At 46.5% G+C, this 24,222-nt stretch overlaps 12 protein-coding genes across 12 annotated transcripts; 6 read left to right on the top strand and 6 right to left on the bottom strand.

Moving 5' to 3' along the window:
* Nucleotides 1-257: 257 nt before the first annotated feature.
* Nucleotides 258-1,322, top strand: JR316_0002161 (uncharacterized protein; the record flags this gene model as incomplete). Its single annotated transcript, XM_047887956.1, has 3 exons — nucleotides 258-500; nucleotides 559-1,118; nucleotides 1,175-1,322. 3 exons carry the CDS (start codon nucleotides 258-260, stop codon nucleotides 1,320-1,322), a joined length of 951 nt encoding a protein of 316 aa, XP_047752879.1.
* A 106-nt stretch (nucleotides 1,323-1,428) lies between these two features.
* On the bottom strand, nucleotides 1,429-2,677 carry JR316_0002160 (Guanine nucleotide-binding protein subunit beta-2-like 1; the record flags this gene model as incomplete). The annotated part of the gene is made up of 4 exons (XM_047887955.1): nucleotides 1,429-1,582; nucleotides 1,644-1,909; nucleotides 2,094-2,509; nucleotides 2,569-2,677. The coding sequence occupies 4 exons, from the start codon at nucleotides 2,675-2,677 to the stop codon at nucleotides 1,429-1,431; spliced, it is 945 nt and encodes a 314-aa protein (XP_047752878.1).
* A 429-nt stretch (nucleotides 2,678-3,106) lies between these two features.
* JR316_0002159 (uncharacterized protein) lies at nucleotides 3,107-4,713 on the top strand (the record flags this gene model as incomplete). Its single annotated transcript, XM_047887954.1, has 8 exons — nucleotides 3,107-3,128; nucleotides 3,183-3,219; nucleotides 3,277-3,332; nucleotides 3,378-3,402; nucleotides 3,451-3,618; nucleotides 3,677-3,966; nucleotides 4,027-4,420; nucleotides 4,476-4,713. The coding sequence occupies 8 exons, from the start codon at nucleotides 3,107-3,109 to the stop codon at nucleotides 4,711-4,713; spliced, it is 1,230 nt and encodes a 409-aa protein (XP_047752877.1).
* A 41-nt stretch (nucleotides 4,714-4,754) lies between these two features.
* Nucleotides 4,755-6,232, bottom strand: JR316_0002158 (Dicarboxylic amino acid permease; the record flags this gene model as incomplete). Its single annotated transcript, XM_047887953.1, has 4 exons — nucleotides 4,755-4,904; nucleotides 5,358-5,555; nucleotides 5,653-6,108; nucleotides 6,167-6,232. 4 exons carry the CDS (start codon nucleotides 6,230-6,232, stop codon nucleotides 4,755-4,757), a joined length of 870 nt encoding a protein of 289 aa, XP_047752876.1.
* A 1,349-nt stretch (nucleotides 6,233-7,581) lies between these two features.
* Nucleotides 7,582-8,317, top strand: JR316_0002157 (uncharacterized protein; the record flags this gene model as incomplete). Its single annotated transcript, XM_047887952.1, has 2 exons — nucleotides 7,582-7,788; nucleotides 7,847-8,317. 2 exons carry the CDS (start codon nucleotides 7,582-7,584, stop codon nucleotides 8,315-8,317), a joined length of 678 nt encoding a protein of 225 aa, XP_047752875.1.
* A 149-nt stretch (nucleotides 8,318-8,466) lies between these two features.
* On the bottom strand, nucleotides 8,467-9,751 carry JR316_0002156 (Cell division control protein 16; the record flags this gene model as incomplete). The annotated part of the gene is made up of 7 exons (XM_047887951.1): nucleotides 8,467-8,614; nucleotides 8,679-8,826; nucleotides 8,878-8,968; nucleotides 9,020-9,201; nucleotides 9,256-9,344; nucleotides 9,393-9,523; nucleotides 9,581-9,751. The coding sequence occupies 7 exons, from the start codon at nucleotides 9,749-9,751 to the stop codon at nucleotides 8,467-8,469; spliced, it is 960 nt and encodes a 319-aa protein (XP_047752874.1).
* A 593-nt stretch (nucleotides 9,752-10,344) lies between these two features.
* JR316_0002155 (AP-4 complex subunit epsilon-1) lies at nucleotides 10,345-13,426 on the top strand (the record flags this gene model as incomplete). Its single annotated transcript, XM_047887950.1, is given in 14 exon segments — nucleotides 10,345-10,503; nucleotides 10,556-10,703; nucleotides 10,751-10,824; nucleotides 10,876-10,997; nucleotides 11,052-11,211; nucleotides 11,265-11,374; nucleotides 11,433-11,724; nucleotides 11,852-12,116; nucleotides 12,231-12,362; nucleotides 12,415-12,539; nucleotides 12,597-12,674; nucleotides 12,726-13,094; nucleotides 13,148-13,373; nucleotides 13,386-13,426. The coding sequence occupies 14 exon segments, from the start codon at nucleotides 10,345-10,347 to the stop codon at nucleotides 13,424-13,426; spliced, it is 2,301 nt and encodes a 766-aa protein (XP_047752873.1).
* An 840-nt stretch (nucleotides 13,427-14,266) lies between these two features.
* On the top strand, nucleotides 14,267-15,925 carry JR316_0002154 (uncharacterized protein; the record flags this gene model as incomplete). Its single annotated transcript, XM_047887949.1, has 2 exons — nucleotides 14,267-14,634; nucleotides 14,689-15,925. The coding sequence occupies 2 exons, from the start codon at nucleotides 14,267-14,269 to the stop codon at nucleotides 15,923-15,925; spliced, it is 1,605 nt and encodes a 534-aa protein (XP_047752872.1).
* Nucleotides 15,926-16,387: 462 nt separating this feature from the next.
* On the bottom strand, nucleotides 16,388-18,259 carry JR316_0002153 (DNA primase small subunit; the record flags this gene model as incomplete). Its single annotated transcript, XM_047887948.1, has 7 exons — nucleotides 16,388-16,437; nucleotides 16,741-16,839; nucleotides 16,916-17,177; nucleotides 17,255-17,450; nucleotides 17,508-17,890; nucleotides 17,943-18,172; nucleotides 18,226-18,259. The coding sequence occupies 7 exons, from the start codon at nucleotides 18,257-18,259 to the stop codon at nucleotides 16,388-16,390; spliced, it is 1,254 nt and encodes a 417-aa protein (XP_047752871.1).
* Nucleotides 18,260-18,529: 270 nt separating this feature from the next.
* On the bottom strand, nucleotides 18,530-19,538 carry JR316_0002152 (uncharacterized protein; the record flags this gene model as incomplete). The annotated part of the gene is made up of 5 exons (XM_047887947.1): nucleotides 18,530-18,788; nucleotides 18,842-19,035; nucleotides 19,084-19,121; nucleotides 19,170-19,327; nucleotides 19,375-19,538. The coding sequence occupies 5 exons, from the start codon at nucleotides 19,536-19,538 to the stop codon at nucleotides 18,530-18,532; spliced, it is 813 nt and encodes a 270-aa protein (XP_047752870.1).
* Nucleotides 19,539-19,926: 388 nt separating this feature from the next.
* JR316_0002151 (uncharacterized protein) lies at nucleotides 19,927-21,507 on the top strand (the record flags this gene model as incomplete). The annotated part of the gene is made up of 2 exons (XM_047887946.1): nucleotides 19,927-20,020; nucleotides 20,090-21,507. 2 exons carry the CDS (start codon nucleotides 19,927-19,929, stop codon nucleotides 21,505-21,507), a joined length of 1,512 nt encoding a protein of 503 aa, XP_047752869.1.
* A 103-nt stretch (nucleotides 21,508-21,610) lies between these two features.
* Nucleotides 21,611-23,848, bottom strand: JR316_0002150 (uncharacterized protein; the record flags this gene model as incomplete). The annotated part of the gene is made up of 2 exons (XM_047887945.1): nucleotides 21,611-23,390; nucleotides 23,445-23,848. 2 exons carry the CDS (start codon nucleotides 23,846-23,848, stop codon nucleotides 21,611-21,613), a joined length of 2,184 nt encoding a protein of 727 aa, XP_047752868.1.
* Between the last annotated feature and the right edge of the window lie 374 nt (nucleotides 23,849-24,222).

Genomic DNA, 24,222 nt, shown 5'->3' with positions numbered 1-24,222 from the left:
CCCAATCAAACGATGAGAAACACAAAGTATGTTGGAGAAGAAGCAGGAGCCGAGTTGCAGGTGATGCTCTGTGGCCCATTGCAAAGTTGTGATTGCCACTTGGGCGTAAGCAATCGCTTAGAACTGATCCCATGATGTCATCCGGCCCGCTATCTTTTCCTCCCATCTTCCATTCGAAAAAGCAGAGAAAGTGTGTTCAGCATACACCCTGCGAGGTTTCAGCGTAAACTTTACCTAGAACGCTAGTGTGATGGTTCATGAAATCTTTAGAAATATTCTTACGGTTCGGTGTTATACAACTTCATCTTTTCGACGTTGTCGTTGACGAAATTAACTTTCCTCAACACCTGCAGACAAAGTATCAAGATGTAAAATCTCTTTATCCGACAGAAGGCCGGCGTAAATGGTGTTTGCGTGTGCTCTATGACTCATGGCCTCAGTTGTCAACTGTATCCTCTCATCCAAATACGGCTGGAGCAGGTCCAACTGGACAAGCTTCGGTGCGTCCGACATCTGCATGTATTACAACGATTGTCTGTTGATGATGTTAATTTTCAGTACGAATCCGATCCCGACCCGACGGACCCTGTGCTCGAAGACGAAGAATTAGGACTTATTATACGCACGGACTTTACCAACGACGACGCCTGGAATAGCTTTTGTGGAAAGGTACAGGCGGCTCAGAAAGAGCTATTATCTGATCTCTCCGGTGGAGGCGCAGAAGCAGCGGCTGAAGGTGGAAGTGATGTAGCTATGGATGGCGTCCCACCACCACCACACTCTGTAACACCCGACGACGCCGATGACGAATCCGACTCTTCAAGTGAGGGGGCTGACATCGTGAAGATCTTAGATCCTTCTGACCCAGCCGACAGGCTCAAGTTAACAGATATCTCAAATTTGGCTGCTCTTCGCCTCTTTAACGATGTCGATATTCGACCCGCACCCATTCCTCCCACTGGTACCAAAAGAATATCACCTTGGAACCCTCTAATCGACCAAAGTGGATGGCAAGAAATATATAGAGGCAAAAACCTATGGATCTACGATTCCAAATCTATCACGGATGAATGTGTCAGAGTTGTAGGTCAAGAAGGAAATTTTTATGGCACAGCGACGTGAGATTCCGTTTCATCCACCTTCTGTCAACTTATATTCACAATATATATTTCAGAGGTGATAGCTGGCGCGCACGAGGGACACACGTCCCGGAACTTCAGTTCAATATGACTTATCAAGGAATGAAGATAGACTTCAATGGCCTTGACAAGTGGGACTGGAATGAAAGAGCACGTAACCTCAACGAGTCTAGCACACTGTAACAGCAATACGCAAAATCTCAGTCTTTTGGCAATTTTTTTGATATTTTGCGCGTACAACAAGGAACAAGACTCGAGAGAGCTCCCACTCGTATATACAGGTAAAATTTTATGAAGTGACGGTCCAGACACGGAGCTGGTTATCAGTGAAGCCGGCGAACAAGGTTTGGCCATCAGCCGACCAGGCGATGGAAACACACTCAGGTTGCCTGGCCTCCTCACGAACGTCAGTGTAAGCAGGCTTCAGCTCGTCAACGATAGACCTAAAAGAAGAGATGAATATTATTATTGAGATATAGATGAATCGGCGAGGGTGTGACTTACTTGCTCTCGAGATCGAAGATTTTGACGCAGCTGGCAGTGGCAGCGCAGAGCCAGTAGCGATTGGGGGAGAAGACAAGAGCGTTGACAACATCGCCAGCCTCAAGAGAGTAGAGGTGCTTGCCCTCGTTCAAATCCCAGAGCATGGTGATGCCATCCTTGCCACCGGAAGCGGCGAGGGAACCATCAGGAGAGACGGATACAGTGTTGATGTAGCCGGTGTGGCCGTAGTGGTTGGTCTTCAACTTAAACTTGGAGAGTTCCCAGACCTGAGAAAGACAGTCAATAAAAGTGTTACTCCCATACAAAATGAGCGGAAGCGTGTCAGAGATCTTGGTGGAAAGGTAGTCTCATCGAACTGAAAGTCCTCTGAAGTAGCAAATATATCGTTGTCGCATCATACACGCAGAGTCGAACATTGGGAAGATTATACGTAATTGAACTGAAACTCACTTTAACAACCTTGTCCCATCCGCAAGAGACGATGACAGGGTTCGAAACATTAGGGCTGAACCTCACGCAGGAAACCCACTCGGTATGACCCTCCTCCTTGATGTCATATTTGCATTCTCCGAGGGTGTTCCAGAGTTTGATAGTCCTGTCACGCGAACCGGAAACAATCTGCCTGTTGTCAGCGCTGAAGCTAACTGAGAGGACATCGGAGGTGTGTCCAACAAAGCGGCGGGTTGTCAATCCAGTGTTGAGGTCCCAGAGGCGGAGGGTGTGATCCCATGAGGATGAAAGGGCGAATTGGCCGTCGGACGAGATAACGACATCGGAAACGAAGTGGTTGTGTCCATGGAGGATTCGCTTGGGGTATCCATAGGAGTCCTCGTCGCGTGTCAATTGCCAGACAATGATGGTCTTGTCTGGGTTGATTTGAGCTATTAGATTGGGAGCAAAATATCCACGAAAATGTTGTTCATACCGCGCGAAGCAGTCAGGATCATATCAGGATTCTCCGAGGAGGTGGCAATGGCGGTAACCCATCCCTTGTGACCCTCCAAAGTGCCTAGGAAACGCAGCGATTCAGTCATATTGTTTTGGACCGAGTTAGACGACCGACACTGCCCAAAGACGCACACCACGAAGTGACGTTACGCCAGCCACCGTTATATGTGACTGTATAGTTCCCGGCATTCCCCGTAGTTACTTAGATCTTCGTCCACCTCAAATATTACAGTTCATTTTCACCATCGTATAATTCACGAATCTGATAAACACCTAGCCTCCCATGATATAGTGATAAAATTATCAACATAGACGCCAGAACGAGAAACGTGCACAAAGAACATGTATTGATGAGGTTCCTTACAGCACCTTCTTAACCTGTTCTCACGGAAATCGTTCCCGGCTGAGCGTCTATTCTTTCTTATCTAATCTTATCTTTCATGTGGCCTTGTGGACCAAATATTAATCATAATGGGAAAGCTATAAATATCACATAACCCTTACGAGCCGAGGTAATGACTCCCATCCCAGTCATTAGTGAGCATACCGCAGTCGCTCCCTGATATTCATATACTCATCCTGAACCTTCAGTCGATACGGATCCTGGTGTAGATGATGTTATTGCTATGTGCGTGAGCTTAACAGTGTTTACTTGTATGAGGACAGTGCTAAATCTATTTATCAGTTTGCTAGCAATAACGTCACCAGAACTGGAGATTGTCGCATTCAATGTTTCTTATGGTTAGTCCTGGCCGCTCTTTGCAGGACAAAATCTCACTTTTTCAGGTAACACCGATTTGGAGGCTGCTTAGTAACAAAATTTCCCCTCACCCCTTTACAAAGAATGCTAATTTTATAGCCTCAATATCTTCAAGGTGTACCAAACCATTGACCGTCACCTGGCACAATACCCTTCACATAAAGACCGTTTTCCGAATTTTAACTCTAAGAAAAAGCCCATAGTCTCAAGGGGTTCCGACGCACCGCTCTTCGGAGACGTTCGCCTTGCACAATATTTCCATGGAAGGTTGTCGCTCATTTATTTTGGCACATTCGCTTCTTTCTGAAACACAAATACGTTGCAGAGATGGACTTGGGAATATAACAGACCGTCATCCAGAACTATCCGTAGAGTCTGGGCTATTGGAAGAGAATCCATACCTCGAGATATCCAAAAAGTCTGGCGTAGACCTTGCACTCGACATCCTCAGGGAACGTCCTGCTAGAACTGTGACCATTATTGCTCTTGGCCCACTCACTAACCTAGCTCAGATGATGCGCAAAGATAGTCAGCTTGTTGTCAACCGCATTGGTCGGGTCATATGCATGGGCGGTGCACTTGAAGTACCCGGAAATACAACTGCAGTGGCTGAGTGTAAGTGTCACTCGGATTTTTAAGTATGCGCTGAACTGTAATCGCTTACCTTCCCCATAGTTAACTTTTTTGCGGATCCATACGCTGTCAAAGAACTGCTGATATCTACGCCTCTCCATAAGGGTATTCCTCTCAATCGCTTTCTGCTCATTCCTCTGGACATAACAACACCGCACGAACTCCCATTTCCATTCTATAAAGAGCATGTTGACCCTGCGTTTGAAAACACCAAAGCACCATCTATCCCTGCCACCAAATCTCCCATAGTTCATTTTACAAGTTCCTTTTTGGAAAAGACACGCGAGGTCATGATAGCCTTCGGCAAAGATGCTATGGAACTCCATGATATTGTAGCTGTTTGGTGTGCAATAGCAAACCCACCTCTTACGAATGAGGGGCCTGTAACTCTCGCGTCAGGTTGGCGAGGTTCTCGCCGTGTTTTTGACGTCGAAAGGTGATCTAGTCATCGGGTACTATTCTTGAAATTTTTTCATGACATCTTTCTTTAGAACGGGAGAGCTTACTAGAGGAATGTTGGTCGTCGATAGGCGCGAAGACGAGTCTGCTTATCCACTTGGCGCAAATCGGTCCGAAGCACAGAGGGATCCAAATGACTCGCGTCATATAGAACACCATATCGAACATAAATTTTCCGATGAAAGCAGAGGCGTTTTGGTTATAAATGGAACCCCTGGTCCTAAAACCTTACTGAACATCTTGCTTAGACGAGTATGGGGCTGTACATAGTCCAATAGTAATAGAAGTCAAGTATACATCTAAGCCAGAATCTAGAAAATAGAATTAAGGAATCTATCGTACGCCGACGCCTTATGGTTGCATTCCTGCCGAGATTGGTGTTCTTTTTCGTGCTCGATCAACACCAATTCGGAAGCTATGTCAATGGTCTCCAAGTCTTGTGCAGAGTCCTTCAACCAGTGCTTACAACTTAAATATAGGATGGGATATATCAAGCTGGTACAGAAAGACTGAATGAATTGGAGTAGGACGAAAGAACTGAAAACATACCAATTAAGATAGTTGGAAGCAAAGGAAGATAAGTTGAATGTTGGGAAGAAGGAATTCCAGCCGCTGAAAAGCAGAATAGTGATGTTCATGCTCAGTGCATAGTACTTATCGAACTCTGATCGATATGGAATTGTTTAATATTGTAAGGAAGTACGCACTGTTAAAAACGGCTGAAGAGGACTCTTGTATGGCAAGGAATCTCGGGATATCCCTTGCTTTTTCATGGCGTTAAAAAGTCGTAAATAGCTTAAACAAATGATGATCCATGAAATGATGCCGGAAGTTGTCACCAAAGACACGAGCCACAAGAAAACCTGCCGAAATGTAAAATAATTCCCAGACAGAAATTTTGGACACAAAAGCACCTTGAAAGATCCTTGATTCAAGCTTGTATAGGCGACTGCACCCCATAACCCAGAGACGGCCACAGCCACGTAAGGAATTCCAAAGCGGTTTAGCTTGGTGAAGGCGGCGGGGGCGTTACCATCAAGGGCAAGGCCTCGAAGGGTGCGTGAAGATAAAAATGTACACGCATTACCGGCACTGAAAGCAGATGTGAATACCTATTGGAACTCTAGGTTAGTCAAAAACGCAAATTCAACGGTTATAGGAACACATGCGATTGCATTCATCACTGAAGGTATAGCCTGGCGACGATACAATTTCAATAGAGGAAGGTGATTCGATGAAACAGGGACTTACTTTGATTCCTGCTCTATTAAAAGCAATGACAAAAGGGCTGTGAGTAACGTCCCCTGTAGGGAGATACAAGCGGGGATCGTTGGCTGGTATCAGAAGGGAAATCACTAGAACCGAGGCGACATAAAAGAAAATGACGCGAGCAAATGTTTTTCTGAGGGCTGCAGGTATTGATTTCCTAGGATTACTAGTTTCTGCTCCAGCTATCGCCACCACTTGAACATTTCCGTAGGCAAAAGTGGCAGATATCATTGCCGACCAGAAACCGAGAAAGCGTCCCTGAAGTCCGGTGGCTATATATTCACGAAATAATGTGTATGGTTCAGACCAATATTCAAATCCAACATATGTTTGACCGGGAAGACCACCGAGGTCTAAAAGTATACCAGCGATAACGAAGCAAACTATCAGAGCGATCTATTTGTAGGCATTCATTCAAGCTTGACCATTCCTAACATTACTGCATGGTACGTACTTTGACAAAGGCAAGGTAGAATTCAAATTCCCCATATACTCGAGCAGAGGAGAAGTTAATGAGCATTATAATAAGCCAGAGAAAGCTATCACGAAAAGCAGACAAGGTCAAGGACGAATCAGGACTTCTTTAGAACCTCGCACCTTATAGGAATAAATTGATGAATTGTTGGTTTCCAAAACCCTAGTAGCGTGGTGGCGGCACTGATCTCAGTAGGCATTGTGATCGCCAATGAATACCAAAAGTTCCAGCTACATTGCCAATGGTATCAGGGAAATCAACAAACATAATTCTGACTCCAGCCTACCCAATTGCGACTCCTGAACTTCGATCCAACCACATGCTGGCATGTCTGACGAATCCACCTTCAGCTGGCTTAAATGCAGACATCTCAGCAGATATGTAAGCTGGAATGAAATGAAGAAATAAGAATTTGTTGAATTTAGGAGGGGAGGGATATTGACCTATAGAAGCAGTCACAGTCCCCATCTAAACAAAGCAGCAACATCTAGCAACAATTTCACGTATAGTTATTAAAAGGAACTTACAATCATAAATGCCAGAACAGAGCCGAGTGGACCAGCGTGAGCTAAAGCTTTTCCACTAGAAAGAAATAAGCCTGTTCCAATCATGCCAGCGAGGGCTATCATCGATAGGCTTAACCACTCGTCAATTTACTATTGCAAACTCCTCGCTATCAAAAAATCGACACACTGTCGTTCCTGAAGGTTCCGCTTTATGGTTCCATCTTCCAGGGAGCTTCGTGTTGGGACGTCCTCTGCTTCATTATCAGGTGCCTGATCATGCCAATCTGCTATGTTATCCGGGTTATCCGTTGGTAGTCGTTGGTATCTGGAATGATTTTCAAAACTCATTGCACGAGTTAAGAATTGCCGGTAGTGGATGGTGTGGATTAAATACGCAGCCGGGGGCAGACTGTCATAGGGAGACTACGTAGGTCGAGAAAACTGCGAGAACTTTGGATAATCAAGAATTACGGCACAGTGGTCGGTAAGTTCAGATGTCATGAGTTTTCATGCATGGGTTGACTTGAATTAGCGTCCTGTGCAAGTCCTGTGAACACGGAGTTCCAAAATGTTGGTAGAGTTATTCTGGTAAACCAATCAAGGTTTCCGGGCTTGCAAAGGAAAAAAGTGAAGCGCTTACTATGATAGTATGCATAATTATCAAGAAAGTTCAAATAAATGATGGCCGGTAATCTCTTCGGTTTGACGTACACGCAGTTTCCTTAAGCGGCCATTTTGATTGTGATTTTGATTTTGCGACATCTTGCACCATAGTTGTCGCAAATTGTCCTACTAACTACCCAAGTCCAATATAACAAGGATCACCCCTGGGAACCACACGTTTCTATCCCCTAGCTCCCCAATGTGTATATTGTCCAGTGCTCGATCATGACCCGAGGACGTAAAAAAGACCTCACTATCCCTCCCACAAGAACCCTTGTTCAGCAGAGAGACTATCGTGCGCGAAAGGCCAATTATATAGCAGGCCTCGAAGAACGCTGCCGTAAAGCAGAGGAAGAAAACGTGCAACTACGCAGAGAACTCGCCCAAATGAGAGCGCGTCTCGCAAATCCTGCGGTGATTCTACCTGAGACAGTGAGTCTAGGTCTTTTTTTCAATGATCCACACTGACACAGCTTCGATTTTATGGAAGATTGAAGTGTCCAAGGAACTGATGCAAAACCTCGCTCTTGCCACCGCATCCTTGGCCAAATTTCAACAATTAACATTTGCTACAGCTGAAAACCACGAGCCAGCTGGAGGACAATCTGTTGTAAATATTGCATCTCGAATGGAGGAAACACACAATATTCGTGGTTCACCTCAAGAATCATTAGACGGCGACATTCCTCCGGCGTATCGATCCCATGGTCATGGAAGGAAACTTCTTTTCATGGATGACGATAGACCTCCAATTTCTGCCCACTCACAAAATCTGTCAACCACCTTCAGCACTCCAAGTCCTGCTTCGAGTTCTGAGTGCTGTGGTGGCATTCTTGATTGTGATGCCCTTGACTGTGACGGGATTATTGAAGATAAGGATGAAAGAGGTGGAGGTGGCCCACGAACCAGAGTGTCAGGTTTACGCTCAACGTCGATATCTGAGTTCAGGTTACGCTCATAGAATTATTGCTGCTAAATTATTTCTTGTATTTCTAGTCAAATATTTGTACATTTAATACGGTGTGGCGATAGCAAAACTAGGAAAGCAAACGGACAAGTATTTACACAATAGTACATATCAAGCTGCTTGACGCCGGACTGATGACCGAGTTACGTCTCCATCGAGTTTCGGACTTCGAAAGGATGCTTGACCAGTTCCTCATAGAGTTCTGCAGGAAGATCTCGCACAAGTGTGACAGCTATACCTATAACAGAAACAGCTTCCAACGCTGGAAATGTTCGCAGAAGTCGCATTGGGCTAAATCATGGTTGTCTGGTCAAAATTGTGATGACATTGCATTAGACAGCTCCAGATAACTTACCTCGGAGAAGCCATGACTTCATCTCTCATTAGCAGCAGCTGAGCAATGACACATAACACATTCAAATGCACCCCAAAGGCCAACAAGAAGTCCCATAAAAGCAACACTTGGTCCAAAGGTGGCGTGCAAGCACACAATGTCAATACAGCTACAATGGGCTCCGTTATCAGATCTTAATAGTAAAAACAAAGCGACTTACAAGGAAACGCATAAATCTCGGCCGAAAGATTTTTAGATCTGAGGTATCCAAACAGCTCTGGGTCCACAAATTGAAGACACCTGTCAAGCAACTAATTGAATGTGAAAAAATGTGATGGTGAATGATAATCAAGTTGAGAGACCTTCAAACCACTGTGCACCCCTTCAAGTGTGGGTTGAACGTACAACGGACAACATTCTTCGATAAATTTTGCAAAGCAAAAGAAAGCTTCAATCTCAGAAGGCATGGTGTAAAGAAATGGTGCCGCCAGTACGTTCATGCCTTGTACGTACGTGAACCCTAGCTGATCCATGTCTTGTCTGTCTGTAGAAATTTTTCGTATGTGGACACACAGGGTGAACGAGCTGGTGAACGCACCATGACTCCGCCAAACGAAAGCATCGAGGAGTCGAACAAGCATATCTTCACGCACGCGTTCTTTGAACCCTTTATCGGTTGCTAGTGTCCTATGATATGTTCATGAATTGAGGAAAGGTAAAGCGCAAGACATATACCTGAACGTGTCATTTCTAATTTTTTCCCTAACCTGACATGGACCACGGGAAACATAGTCAAGGTACGTGTCCGTAGATAGTTCGTTCACTCGTAGTAGTATTTTCCAGATTCGGGGGCGTAAGGTTGGGTCCTAGGCATAGATGCATGGGTATAGTCTGAGAACAAACTTCGGAGGTTAGTGACGCACAATGTCAGATGGTATTCCCTCTACAAGAATCATGCGACGAAGTTTCTTGACACCATCGTCTAATTCCCCAGTTGCACGAGATTTTGATACAGCTTTAGGTTGACTGAGAAGTTTGTTGAATGAGTGTGCGGCAGCGATAGCAGCGGCTTTAGCAGCACTAGGAGAAACCATAGTCGGCGGACAAAGTGTAACAAGTGCAACGTTTAGGCTTGATCTAGATGAGAGAGACCCAAAGAGAAACTTGAAGTTTCACGATCCCAATTTGGTGTTCAGATACAGTGAATGGAGGAGGTATGCCCTAGTCGACCATTAAGGTTGTGCTCTAGTATCGGTCAAGTTCATACTGGCACTGTGACAGTCAAGGTTCATGATTGTGATTACATAACAGAGTCAAGGTCTTTTAGTCAAGACTCAACCGGCCTGGCAGCGCTTCGTTTCTGAGGCTTGACGTGCTGTACTGACATAGTACAGTGAGTTTGCTTTCAAGTTCGTATTTCTCTCTTGTAAATCCTCTTATATTTTGCCACACGATAAGCATATTCGTTGATACTAGGTAAGGTTATGCCAATACTAAAATGCTACATATTTAATTAGGGGTCTTCTATGCTAATGATTAGCAGGGAAGAGAACCAGGCAAGCACCATCTCCTTTCCTCGAGACCTTGACTTACTGCAGCCCGCGCAGATTGAACCAGGCTTCGACTTTTTGGCTATAGGCATTCGGAAACCATTTTTCTAAAAGTTTTTGTACCTCGTACTTTGCACATGGACGTCCCATTTCACTCTTCTGGCGCGTTGAGCAGAGCTCACTACGCCATTGTTCGCAAAGTGGAATCCGCCCCCACTGTTCACCTCGCAGATCAATATGTAGCCTTGGAAATCAAGTCACTTGAGGCACAACTATCACACCCTCGACTCTCCTTCGTCAGTCGCATGATTCATGATCTCCATAGCTGTAAGCTTATTATCTACCAAGGATAAATGCAAAGAATGCCTTGTCATTTTGTTGTACTGTGCTAGCGCAGTCACACCAGGATTTCTTGCAAAAGACGCGTTTGATTTTGCTTTCTCTCATGCAATCAACCTCATAGAGGTGTCTACCAAAATTGAGGACAAGCGTCTAGGTTTTTTCTGCTTATTCTATGGGTGACATCTATTTACTGTTCCTCAGGGTATTTGTTCTGTTCCGAAGTCATGCCTTTGGATCATGCATTCAGGCTGATGCTCATCAACACCCTAAGGAAGGTCAGACTACCATTTTCATGGATATTTACACCAACTCTGACCCTGCACCAGGACCTCGAATCTGAGGATATTCTGCATATATGCTTAGCCCTGGACAATCTCATCACATCACCCAATGAGGACATCATCCCAGCCGTTCAGCCGCGGTTGTATGAACTTATTTCGCATAATCAGTTGGTATTTTGAATGCCATCATCCCTTAATATATGCCTTAACTCTCTATATAGCGCGTCTGTCAGACGTCGTACGTTATTTGTGTTCCGTGCCCTATCTGGATATAACGAGAATTTGTTGGATCGGATTCACGGGGCAGTTATTAGGAGCGTAAATGATTCAGATACATCTGTAGCTCGAGCTGCATTGATACTTACGGGCAGTTTTCGATCGGTGATTTCTTCTTACTACTCCATGAAAGCGCTTATTAATCCTGCTTAATCTAGGATCCAGTTTTTGTCGAGACGGTCAATGATAGGTTGAAGAACGAATTATCCTATGCAAATGTAAACGAAAGCACACTCATTTCTCTTTTGAATTGTTTGAAGAAGTTTGGGTAAGTACGTTGCACCTCGTTTTATCAAGGTTCGTACTCATATATCAATCTGAGTCAGCAGTCCGCCAGATGCGAATATCCTAGTCCTACTTAATGTTCTCCAAGGAATTGCTGATCCCAAAGTAACCGACCCTCTATCAAAAGCTCTCTTATTGGCCATATTCAGAGTGATTGGACAAGCCAAACCATCAACCCTCATAGTCGCAGAGAAGTCAAGAAAAGTATCGATTATTCAATGCATACGGCATCTACTAGTATCTCGCGATCTCATCGACGTTTATCTTTTTGTTTCCTGTCTTGAAGAGGTCGACGTTTCCATTTGGGCTGGTACACTACCTGATCATCCAGCGGTACTAGAGGCACTGGAATTTGAAAGAATACTACAACTACTAGATTCATCAGATCAAGCCATACGTAGAAAGGCAAGTTGCCCACCAATCATGTCATTAGCTCTGATTTTATTAAATGAGGTTTCAGACTCTCAGAATAATAAAGAAAGTCGATCCTGGTATTCTCGAAACACAAATATCTCTTCTCTTTAACAAGGCTTTTCCTAATACTGAAGGAAGCACGGTAATATCGCGGATATTGGAAATCACTTCAATTCGATATGGACAGGACGGGAGTGGCTATGCCCAGCAAATCCTTGATTTCATCCGTCATTTAGATCAGCAATCGTCATCGCCCACTCAAGTGATCAAGGAAATCATCGAAGTCGTTTTGATCGACATGCGGTTATCGTGTAAGTGGGTTCCTCAGCCTCTCCAAATTGCAAGCCCTTAGTACTCCCATGGAAATCAAGCGAAAGGGGATTTCGTGTCATCATGCGTGAATAATTTTGTTGCGAATGTTATAGATCAAGAAGTACCCCTAGGCCCAACAGCCATGGTTATCGCGACGGCTTTGATCACCGAGTACCTCGATTTAGTGGTTACACCTGCTGAACAGTTACTATCAGCCTTGGCCACAAGATTGAAATCTTGTCCGTGTAAGTGTGTTCATTTTAGATATCTATTTCTCCTGTGACAAACAGTGTCTAGCTGTTGTCCAAGAACCGTGTCTCATTGCCTTGATTCGCATTAGAGCGAGTTGCAATTACGTCCCATCCGACGTCGTTGAAGCAGTGGAACATCTTTCTCGATCTGGGCGCAAGCTAGTCCGGCTGGTGAGTTTCGATGACGTTCATGTGTAACTGTGAGTACGCCTGATGTTTTTTTTTCAGAGGTGCATCCAATTCCAAGACTTTGTTGTTGACAAGGAACGGCTTCTGGAGATAGTCTTGAGAGCTCAATCGCGTTCAGTAAGCGACCTTCTACTGTGAAAGAAATGTGTATTTATCTATACATTGCAGCTTCCTGACTTTCTTGCCGCTTTAGAAAGCAACACCACAGGCGTATCCGAATCGCGAAATACGACTCCACAGATGTCGCGGTCTTCATCGAGAGCTTCTGGACCATCACCTTCATTAAAATATGCCGCATATGCGCTACCAGAACCTACACTCCGTCTGAGCACCAGGCGAAAGTCATTTTCTCAACAAAGTGCTTCGAGTTCCCGTTCGGGAACGACTTCAGATACCCATCAACTGCCCACTTCTTTACCTATTACTGCAGGACGTCTTGCGTTAGCAGATAGTCTAAGCGGTCTTCACATATCTCAAGTTGAACGTGGTTCTTCATCAGAGTCAAAACAGTCTTGGCGAAAAGAAGCCGAAGTTACAGTACGTGGGACTCCAAAAGCCAGTTCAAATGAGTTGTACTTATAGCTTCAAAGGCTCCCCGTGCCGACTTAATTTCCCTGGAGTCACCTTTCCCGATGGAGGCTTCCATGGAATTGACGTCGTCTGGATCTAACAGCGAAGATGACTTTGAGAGTGTATGGAATTCGTACAATAAATCTTGTGACCTGAGAGGATGGTGTAATTGCTCCATCGACGGTCTATTAAGGCGCTTGCAGCGCATAGAAGGAAAGCATTTGCGCGTCATTTCTTCTGATCTCGGTCCATTCATAGGTACGCATGACTTTGTGAAACTCGGTATGGCGAAATCTTGACTCGTGACAATATTGTCTTCAAGGAGAACTAAAGATTTTGATGATACCGAACAAGAAAGACATAACGCCAACCTCCGCCGCCGTGGCAATACGCTTACGAGAGTCTGAAGAAAATTCGTGTCTGTGGAGATTACGGTGCGCAGAGACTGCGGCAGGAGAACGAATTCAGACGATCTTAAACGAATGAAACGTTGTAATTGGCTGAATATGTGCAATCTATCGTCAGTGGGGTTGGGACAGTCTACAATTATCCGTTGAATGTATGCGATAGGGCTGTTAGGGAGAAGGGGATGTTTAAGGAAGGACGCTACCATGAGGATGGGGAATGGGAATATTGCGATTGGCAGGTTGTTGAACGTTTGAAAGCGAAGATGAGTCCGTGGGAAGTGATTAGAGGGAATTACGTAATAAACGCCCTGAGAGAGAAATTTGACGGTCTTATGAGGCGGATCTTTCTCTTCTTGACTCCCTCGATATCGAGCCTCTTTCTACAATCTATGGTTGTTTCCCTTCCACGGTATGTATCTCTCTATCGTGCTGGCTTCTACCACTCATTTTTCAAACAGACTGACACACCAAATCAGCAACATTTTATTCGGACCACTTGCTCTTCCCCTCGTCGACACAGACCGACCCCCTTAGGACCCTCAGGTGCTCGAATCCCGACCTGCAGCCAACTTGGACATCTCTTCGACCCATGGGATAATTGTACTCTACATTCGGATCTGGTTCTCTCTCCAGGATTTGCGCTCCACACATAAACTTACCCCGCCAGCTTCGTCCAATTTTAAAGACATCATATACCTCAAGAATACCAATCAATCATAGAAAAATACAGTCATGAACGTACTCAAGAACCCCTCCTTTTTCCGCCCTTCAAGCCGCCCGTCCTCTCCTGCCCCACCGGTGGTAGGCCACATCCGACCCGACTTGAGTCAGGGCATGGAGCGACCATCACGCCCATCAACCAAATTGTCGTTGACCAATTTCATTCGTCAAACACCATCTCAGGCCCCTAGTCCAGTGCCAAACCCGGCCCCGCTTATTCAAGATGGATCGTATCTTGAAATGTTGAGTCTCAAGCTTAGCGAGGCAGTGTCCAAAGCATTAGCGCAGCCGAGCGGTCCGCCTGTAGTATCCGAACAGGCGTCTGGCAAGCGACCAATCCCTCAAGGACGTGGTCTCGCACTAGGGTCACTCATTGCATCGTAAGGATATCCATATCTCCTGTTCAACACCCAGTCTCATACCCCTATTCTCAGAGAACTTAATGCCGCTCATGATAACGCACATCTTCATAGAGCTATTCTTCGGTCCCTGCAAAGACCATTTTCGGTCTTATTAACCAATATCTCCAGCCAACTTCTCCCAACACTGTCGTCTCAGTCGTTTCATGCGTTCCCGACACCAACCAACCAGTTCGCGTTTCCCAACAATGTCCAACTCTATGCCCTTTCGATCGCGAAGTTCTGTGAGGAGCTGCTACAAGTTTTCCATGAATTGGGCTTGGGTACCGACGCTGATATTCGCGGTGATGGATTGAAATCCATCCGGGATGGGTTTGTCTCAGTCATAAATCGAGTTGTCAATCCTTTTGTTGCGGGCATTCGTGCAGAGTTGATACCATTGATAGAAGCTCTAGAACATCCTAATAGCTCGCCGGTACCCAAAGCAAACCCTGGTGTCAAAACATCGGTTGTCCACCATCCATCAATTGTTACTCTACAAACAATGATGCCTGTGTACGCCCGAGCATTAACTATGTGCACAACTTCAGTGCTATCGCATGCCACTCTGGCTAGTCTTCTTATTTCCATCTTGTGGAAAGCCATGGTCGCGCTGTCACACCGTATAGACGTCAAGCCTTCGCCCATCGTTGCTCCGGACCTCCTTTCCGGCAAAAGACGTCGAGGCTCACCTTCAGCATCCACCACACCTCCTATGACTCCCCCACCGGGCAGATTTATGATTAAATTGCCTCCTTCGCGACCCCCGTCACCTCCATCGTTATTGTCATATGCGACTCCGGCGCTTGACTGTAAGGCTCTTTACCACCTTTTGATCAATTTGCCTCGACCAAGTGCTGAGCATAGCTCGACTCGGTTGGCTAGGGAGGCCGTCGATGAGGCTTTCGAAGGGTTGAAGGCATTACCTGTTCTCCTCGACGCGGTGTCGAAAACAGTTGATGTCTCAGGAGACTCCGACGCCGTCGCAGGGACTCTTATCCGGCTTACAATGGATATCCCCTCCCTTATTGCGCTTTCCGTAATACTACGTGCATATGGAGGCCCGGGCAATGCGTCAGTTGCCCCGATGCTCGGAATAGGAGAAGAGGAATACAGGAAGGCATGTCTTAGTGGCTTCAGCCGTGCAGAAGAATGCACTGCTGCTATCGCTCAACGAGTGATGGACGTTCTGCAAAGGGACCCCGCCAACAACCAACTTGTTATTCGGTGGCTCGAGTTGGAACTTGCCGACATTGACGAGTCGGTCCAATAAATTTTTACGCTTTAGTTTGCAAATGAAATTTCTGGTTTTATTCTCTCTATTACTTTTTTTTTTCTGATTTAACGACCACAAGGGTTTAATTAGTTTTTGGTTCAAGCCTCCAACGATCCTTTTCTATCTTTTATATACCTCTTTTTCTCCTCTCTCCTGGATCATGATGCTTTCCCTCTCTGTTATACATTATTAGATTATTTTTCTCCATAGAAATTCCTGGACACGTTTTTTTTTCTGTTTGCCGATCGTCTTTCTCGTGAAATCCCGCAACTACATATTTTGTTTTTGCCTTTATACGCAACTGCTCAAATTTATAGTCACTATTGCTCAATCAAACTCTTTTTGACCAATGCCATGAGTCCAAGTCAGACATCGTGTAATGGTCTTCTGGGGTAAACCTTTACACAGTTATATAGATGTCGGAATTGCATCAAAGCCGACTTGAACGATCCATCACAATTACAGGCCCATGTCTAGAATGACCGACAGTGGACGAGGGGAAGTTGAGACTATGTTTGGGATGAGAGAGCCAAGCACACTGCGCGAGAATGACAGATATTTTAAGTGAACCTTAACCGTCTTCGCGCGCAACGACAGTAGCACCCAGTAGCACCGGCGGCATGGAACGGACCGTGTCAATAAAGTAATCAAACAAGGAAGTAGTACATTTTTGCATTACGAAAGCGAGAAGCAGAGAATGAGAGCGACAGGGAGCATTTCGATGGGTATCACCATGTTGTATCTGCCATAGACCGAGAACTTTTTCAGTACACAGTCGAAAGCGGGTGAAAAGGCTGAGATTTGACACATACCTGGTTTGGATCTATTATCTTTCCTCGTTTCGCCCACCAGACTCTGCGCGTGACGGTCCAGGATATCAATGTACGGTTTCAACGACGTCTTCTCCCAATCTACATGCGAAATAAGAAGAAGATGGACGGGTTAACCGGTGTCAAGCTACAGCATGCGAGATATGCAACAACTCACCAGAGTGGTGTTCTCTTGGAGCAGAAGGGTCTTGGACCTTGCTTAAATTGTCGAGCTCTTCCAAAAGCTGCTGGACGGTGGGCACTTCTTTTGGATCAAACTTTTCAATCATGTCGAGATCAAGAGGGACACAGACACGCCCTGTCGACGGGTGAATGCAGAAGGGTGCTTTGAGAAGATGGTTACGATGTTTTGAGACTTCGATATCAAGGCGAGGGTAAGTATAGTTGAAAATGATGTCTTCCAGAGCCACCATTAGGTTCTGCATAGTTTGTTAGTAAAAATCTACGGTAATACTAATGAGAAGAGATAGCGTGGGCTTGCCTGGTGCTTTAACACATGTCTATGGAGATCAGCCCATTTGTCTTCCGAGGGGCGCGAAGGCGACGCTTCCCACTTTGTTCTCAGTGCATCGACGACACGGGAATCCGGAATAGCTTTGAGCAGTTCTTCGTAACCTTCTTTACTTTGAAAGCATTCCTGGTCGCTGAGAATCAAAGCACCAAAGACGGTCTTGAGATATTCCATCGCTTTACTATTTCGTAACGATTTAAATCATCCAACACACCGCTAAGAAGATGCCAAAACTCACGCTAGCGATGGCGGCAGCTTACCGCCGTTGCGTATATTGAGCTTCTTGCTGCTCTCCTTCCCACCTTGTACGACGGTCAAAAAGCCCACAACGGCCTTGCGCTGCTGGTCCGTCAGACCCATCGCCTCCTTGTCCGAGATCCACAAGTGGATACCGCGACGGCCCGAATAGACCCAGAGGAGTTTTTCATAGCCAAACTCTTCGCGCAGGGCCGAGTCCATGACGCGGACAGCGGCAGATATGAAGACCCAACAGCGTTTGCAGATGTCGGCGCCGGAGCAGCAGGTGCGCACGGGGTCGTAGTCGGTCATATCGATATCAAACACGAGTTCGCGCAGTATAGGCGTCAGCGTACCGGCGCGTAATGTTTTCCTGTCTCTTGGCTAAATAGTGTTAATAAAATATGGATATACATAAACACAGACTTGGGCTTACCCGTGCAGAGTAGATAGGGCCGATTTCGAAACGCGTAGGGTTTAGTTGGCACACCTGCTTCTTCAATTCGTCGGCGGTGTTGAAAGAGTTGTATCGAATGTATACATCTCCTGGAAGTGAGAATGCGATTTCTCGTTGGGTGAAGAGTTTGCTAGGAACGTGGTCGTGGTTTAGCCATGTAAATAAGGATTTGAATGGATAAAGTCGACGGTAAAAGGCGAGCATGACCTCTTTAAATTGGCAGACTAAGAATCAGTGTGTCTTTGGACGTCTTTTATCATACCTGGAGAGGGTTTGTTTGAGTCGCTGGACGACATGATGATTTTGAACGAGTTGACAAGAGGAAGAAGAGACACGGTCCTTGTCACATTTGCTCTCATTTCACGCGTTGTAACAATCACGTGATCGTGACAATCACATTGCCATGTGGAAAACGTAATGAATCATACGATCAAGAAAAGTCCAATACACCGGATTAATAGTACAGAAGCATTGACTAGTAAACTTTGAGAGACGATATACGGGATACTTGGAGCAGCTGGCTAGAGTACTATTTGGATGATATACTTTGGGAATACAGAGAGATATCAACCGACGAGAGGAGCACGTTCCTCGTCGGCAAGAGAGATCCTGCCGCTGCGAGAGCGGAGGACGAGGCCAACAGCCCCCTTGACGACCCAGATGAGGGCAAGGATAGCGAAAACGAGGGATGACCAGTGGACGAATCCGGAGGAAGTCTGGTGGGCGAAGATGGCCCAGAGAGACCAGGCGATGGCGATGGAGGCCGGGAGATCACCTTCGGGAGTCGAGAAGGCATAGGTGGCTGCGGTAGCTTCGAGGAAGAAACTAGAGAAGAAAAATGAGGGTAGAGCGGAGATAGAAAGAGAGGAAGCGCTTACAGAGCGAGGAAGACAAAGACCTTGGTCCAGACACCAGCGTGATGGGTGAGGCTGCTCACACCAAAGGCATCGAAAGCGGTGATAACGACCAAGACGGTTGTCCAGCCATGGTAGAGAGAGAATGGAAGATGGATGAAAAGTTCATCACCATAGGACTCTGCGCTGTGGTGTTTCTTGACGATGTAGTAGATGTGCTATAAATGACATTAGAGAGTGGAGCAAAAATAGGGGGAGGAACATACAGTGACGGCGGAGCTGACAAGGAGAGAAAAGATAAAGGCTGGAGAAAGTTAGAGAGACAAAGAGAGTGGAATGCAGCGGAACGGACCTATGACATAATGGTGGGTGGACCAGAGATTGACGTAGATGGCGTTGAGAAGGCCGAGCAAAGGGAAGCGCCAGGAAATGCCGTCGACGATTGTCTTTTTGCCGCTGGGGAAGAACTGGTAGATGACTGTGCCGAGGAGGAGAATGTGGATGAGAGACCTGCAGAGAGTCAGCGAGAACACAAAGGGAGACAGAAGACTGAGTACCAGATGAGGAAAGCCCAGGGAGCGGGAGTGATGTAGGTCTCCTTGCCGTAGTAGTAGATGGAAGAGGGCGAGGCGACGGTGTATATGTTGGATCCCAGGAAAACAAAGTAGACGATAATGTTGGTTATTTTGAGGAGGATTCCATCTTTCCAAGAGTCAGCCATGGTTGCAAGTGGGCTGCCTCCTGTCTCTCTCTGGTTTATGTACCATCCACGAGGTGACGTACGGACACGTGATGGATGGCCATATGACGGTGTCTCATCACACATCCCGTCATTCTTTCCCCGCCATCTAGCCCGCTCAATCATGCCAACTCGATTCTCTTCTTTTCTTACTGCCTTTCTGTCTGATCCATCGTGGAGTTCCCATCCATCTATCGCGAACAACTACTGGTATGCATCTCCTATAACGTCAGTTGCTCCCTTGTAGCCGTCATCCTTGCATTTTCAATTCCCAAATGCAAGATGCAGTAGTATATACTTAGTTTAGCTCCATACACACCCCGCATCTATTTATACTTTCTTCAATTAACGTCTCTAAATACCGACCACCATGTCCAATCTTTGTGTTTCCTGCAACTCGGCAGACTCCTCAATCCGCAGATTTCTTCTTCGCTGTGACACCTGCAGCTCCCTTTGGCATCACCGTCAGTATTTCTGTTAAATTTCATCTCCCCCTTGCAGTCTCTCTAATCCTCTCTACTTGCACTATACAGGATGCCATAAACCGCCTGTATCTGACCCTGAACTCATTGCAATTATCGCACGCTTTAATGAAGAGAAGAAAGCTGGCAAGCTCAATCCTGCCTTTGTCTGGCGATGTGGCTCGTGCTCGGCCCCAGCCGCCAAATTACAAGCTGCCTTGCCTAAACGCGATATCCGCCAGGACTCCACGCCTCTCCCTAGCAGCTCAAATCCTGCCAAACCTCCAGAAAAACACCGATCTATCGCGATCGACGACGACGACGATGAAATAGTTATCATTGAAAATCCACCGAAACAGGTATCATCCACCAAGCAAGTCAAATTCTCTCACAAGTCTTCAAATGCTTCCAGAGACTTTCGAGATCCCACAGCTGGGACTAGTTCCACAAGTCTTTTTTCAACTACAGCTAAGAAAACTGTCCATAAGCCACAAACATCGACCAAGAGCACTGCATCTGCTGCCTCGGTCCCTGCTCGAGCAACCAAAACGGTCGCAGTCAGACCGTCAGGCATCCGCATCATCGACGATCCTTTCTCAGGGTCCATAGAACCGACGCCGATACCGTCCCAACCTCCAACACGCCCACCTCTCAGAACACATGGGTCCTCGTCATCCAGCGCACTCGTCCCAGGGCTTCTCGATCTGCACATGTCCACAGATAGAAACACGCCCGTGCGAATGGCAGGCCAGGATCGAAACCGCCGGCAAGACACGCTGGAATATGTCACCCCACCACCACCATCATCGAGACGACGAGAACCAGATGTAATCTCTCGGGGGCACACCATAGAATATGTTACCCCGCCACCTCTGCCATTGGTACGACGAGAACACGATGTAATTTCTCGAGGGCACACTATAGAATATGCTACCCCACCTCCTCCACCAGTGGTACGCCGAGAACTAGATGTGATTTCTCGAGGGCACACGATAGAATACGTTACTCCGCCACCTCCACCAGTGGTACGACGAGAACACGATGTAATTTCTCGAGGGCACACGATAGAATATGCTACTCCACCGCCCCCAACATCAGTCTCTATAAGAACAACTATGGGCCCCCCTGCTTTGCCTCCTTCCCGAATGTTAGGGCATCCCCGTATCGCTCAAAGCCTTCCCCCTATCGCCGCCATCGCTGAAGCTCCGGCTCGTAGACTGCTGTCATCTTGGATCCGTAAAGCTCATAGCTCCGCGTATACTGTGGAGCCCGATATATGGCAAAGGTCAGCAGTGCGTCGTTTCAATATCAACGTTTCCGCTTCAGCTGCTAGTACTGGGGTCACGGTATCATCAGGCAAGTTTAAAGCTCAGAACTTGAGAAAGAGTGTAGGGAAAGAGGCGAAACTATCGCAAGCTCCCTTCTTCTTTTCCTCGGACCTATGGCTGAATGCTAAGAAAGGTGTTCAGTCTTCCTATCCTAAGGCTTGATGCTGAAAAGAATCTGTCCATCTTGGTGCCAAATATACTGATCAATGTGTTATATTATGAATAACTATGTACAAAATGCAATGATAACAAAACATTACAAAATTCAATCTAGGACAGTTAAACCTTCAAAGCTTCTCTTCAAGAGAGCCTTTTTCATCACATTTACCGGGTTGAATGCTTTTTCGTCTTCCACCTTTTCGACGACCGTTACACTCTCACCCCCCTCTGTGATATTTTCCCATTCCATCGCATCCTCCGTCCTCCGATCCTCTTCTTCGCCCATGAAGACCTTCAACATAGCAGGAGAGAACCCATTCATCATCGCCACGCCCTTCCTATCGCCCAGCACCTCCACCGTCTTCCGCGACCCTGCAAGGTTCCAATACACAATTTGGGGCACCGCATACCCAGCCTCCGCATACGCTTTTTCAATGCAATCATAATTCGTAGTCCATCCATCTGCGTCTGGAACGCCCCTTTGGCAGCTGTCGAACTGCATGTCCGAGAAGATGAACAGCCGCTTGATCATATCCTCCTGCTTGATGTTATTCTTCACCGCGAGAGGCAGGAGCAACTTGAGAAACACTGCTTGGAGATTCGTATTCATGCCCCAGTCCGCATACGTCATCGAGTGCAGCTGCTGCGCCAGCGGTCTGGTAGTATCAACAGTGTGGAATTTAGGATGCTCAGAGAACGTTATAAACCCAGCGTTGAAAGGCGGTTTCGCGAGGTGCACAAGCACCAGTGAGAGAGAGACTGCAGCGAGAATGGGCCTTACAGTCTTCCCTTTACCCTGGGATATTCTCTGTAGGTTTCCCATTGATCCAGATACGTCGCAGATGGCGATAGAGTTCTCGAGCGCCCCCGACTCTCGCAGACGGTCCACGAGGGTTTTCCACTGGGACTCGACGACGCCCAGCTGGACGCTCGCAAGCTCCTCCCCCACCTTTTTGGCCCCGTTGTGGAGGGTCAAGATCTGCCCAGCCAGCTCATGTGGCATCAGCGTCGCACCACTAATAGACCTTTTGTTCATCTTCACCGATGTCAGGTATGCCTTGAAACCCGCTGGGTCATGTTTGAAAAAGTGCGGGGTGTTTGTTTGCATGCACTTTGACGGAACGCGAGAGTACTTGATTTCCTTCCACCGGTTCGACGACATCAAAGGTTCCGGGCAGCTTAACTTGCTTCGTAGTTTGGTCAGAATCCAGCGCTGGTAAAACGATCGCAAGATATGCGCCCGTTCTTGTGCAGGGAGATCGTTGCTGTTCAGAGCAGCAGGAAAGGGGCCACAGGCCTGAGAGGAGTATATGAGCTCTACAATCGCCGTAGCTATGTTCGTAACCCGGTCATGCGAGCAATCGGGCGTAGGCGCCCACTTTCCAGCCAAACTCATCTGCTTGAGGAGCTTCATGGGAGAAACATCCGTAGCAAGGCCATCGATCGCATCGAGAATTTTAATGTCCTTCACCAGCTGTTCGGCAAAGAGGCGGGAGACTGCGATGTAGAGCGCACGGTATTTTGGATCTAGGAGTTTGTTGACGAGACGTTCGTGGTTCTCTGCTTGCTTTGATTGACGAGCAGCACGAGCTTCAGTCTTGACTTTGTCGTTAAACGCTTGGGCAGCAGCGATGCGCGATTCTGGTGTTCCAACCTTGACTGTTTTCTTCTTGCAACGGTAAGTAAATGAAGCCCGTGGTGAATGTAGAAATTGCGAGTTATAAGATTTGAACTCATCAACAGTTGCGAGAGCCAGGATGTTTAGAAGGTCCTTCCAGTATCCATGCGGGAACACCCCTTTCTTGGATCGGCAAACAGGCTCGACTAGGAAGCGTAGGTTGAAGATTGCAGTTCGGGGATGATTGTCATAGAGCCAGCCAAAAGCACTAGAAATGAAAGTCAACAACATATTCCTTGAATTGATGCGACAAAAAACCTACCGATAAAATGCCTCCTTTTCACCTTTCCCATCGTGGATGCTGCGCAAATTCCAGATGATATGAAGAGTAAGAACTGGGTCCTCCTTCCAGGATGCCTCGAGATAGTGCACCATATCCGAGTGCAAGGTGTACCGAGAAATGGTAGAAAACGCATCCAGGGTCGCCGAGTTGGTAGAACTGTATGCCCTAGCTCCATTTGTGGTATATGTCTGGTACGAAGTCACCTTCAGAGCTTCCATCATCGGATTCCGAGCTGTTGGGACGTTGACTGTGACAATATCCTCAGGAAGTCCAGGTATAAGCACATCAAGAAAGTCTTTGTTGTATAGCTCAGGAATGGCAGGGAGTGCAACGGATCGCTTGGATGCAGCATATCTATCCTGGGAGGGGACGGTGGATGCCATGGTTGAGATGGATGAGAGCTACGCCATCAGCGTCAACTCCATTATTAAATAGTTTTTCATGTATGTGTGTCGACTCTGTGAGGAGCCGAACCGTAAAAAAATCGAGTCATGAACTGTGAGATAAACTGACAGACTATGGCGAGTGACTCATTTGCCATCATATGTCCCTGAACAGAAATTTTAGTGAAACAATTCTCTCATGCAATTGTGAGAACTTCTACTAACCTTTTGGTCTACTTCACATAATGTCAAGTATTGCCAATATGATCGATTAGCGCCCGTGAACAAAACACAGTCACTTGACCTCTTCACGAGTCAGCCTGCAACTGAACCGGGCTGTAAATTCTGTGTTGCTCCACCAGCATCGGGTCTGA

This window comes from Psilocybe cubensis, chromosome 2, assembly GCF_017499595.1.
Source record: "Psilocybe cubensis strain MGC-MH-2018 chromosome 2, whole genome shotgun sequence".
Classification (NCBI taxonomy): Eukaryota; Fungi; Basidiomycota; class Agaricomycetes; order Agaricales; family Agrocybaceae; genus Psilocybe; species Psilocybe cubensis.
This window is presented reverse-complemented; position numbering and strand designations above follow the sequence as displayed.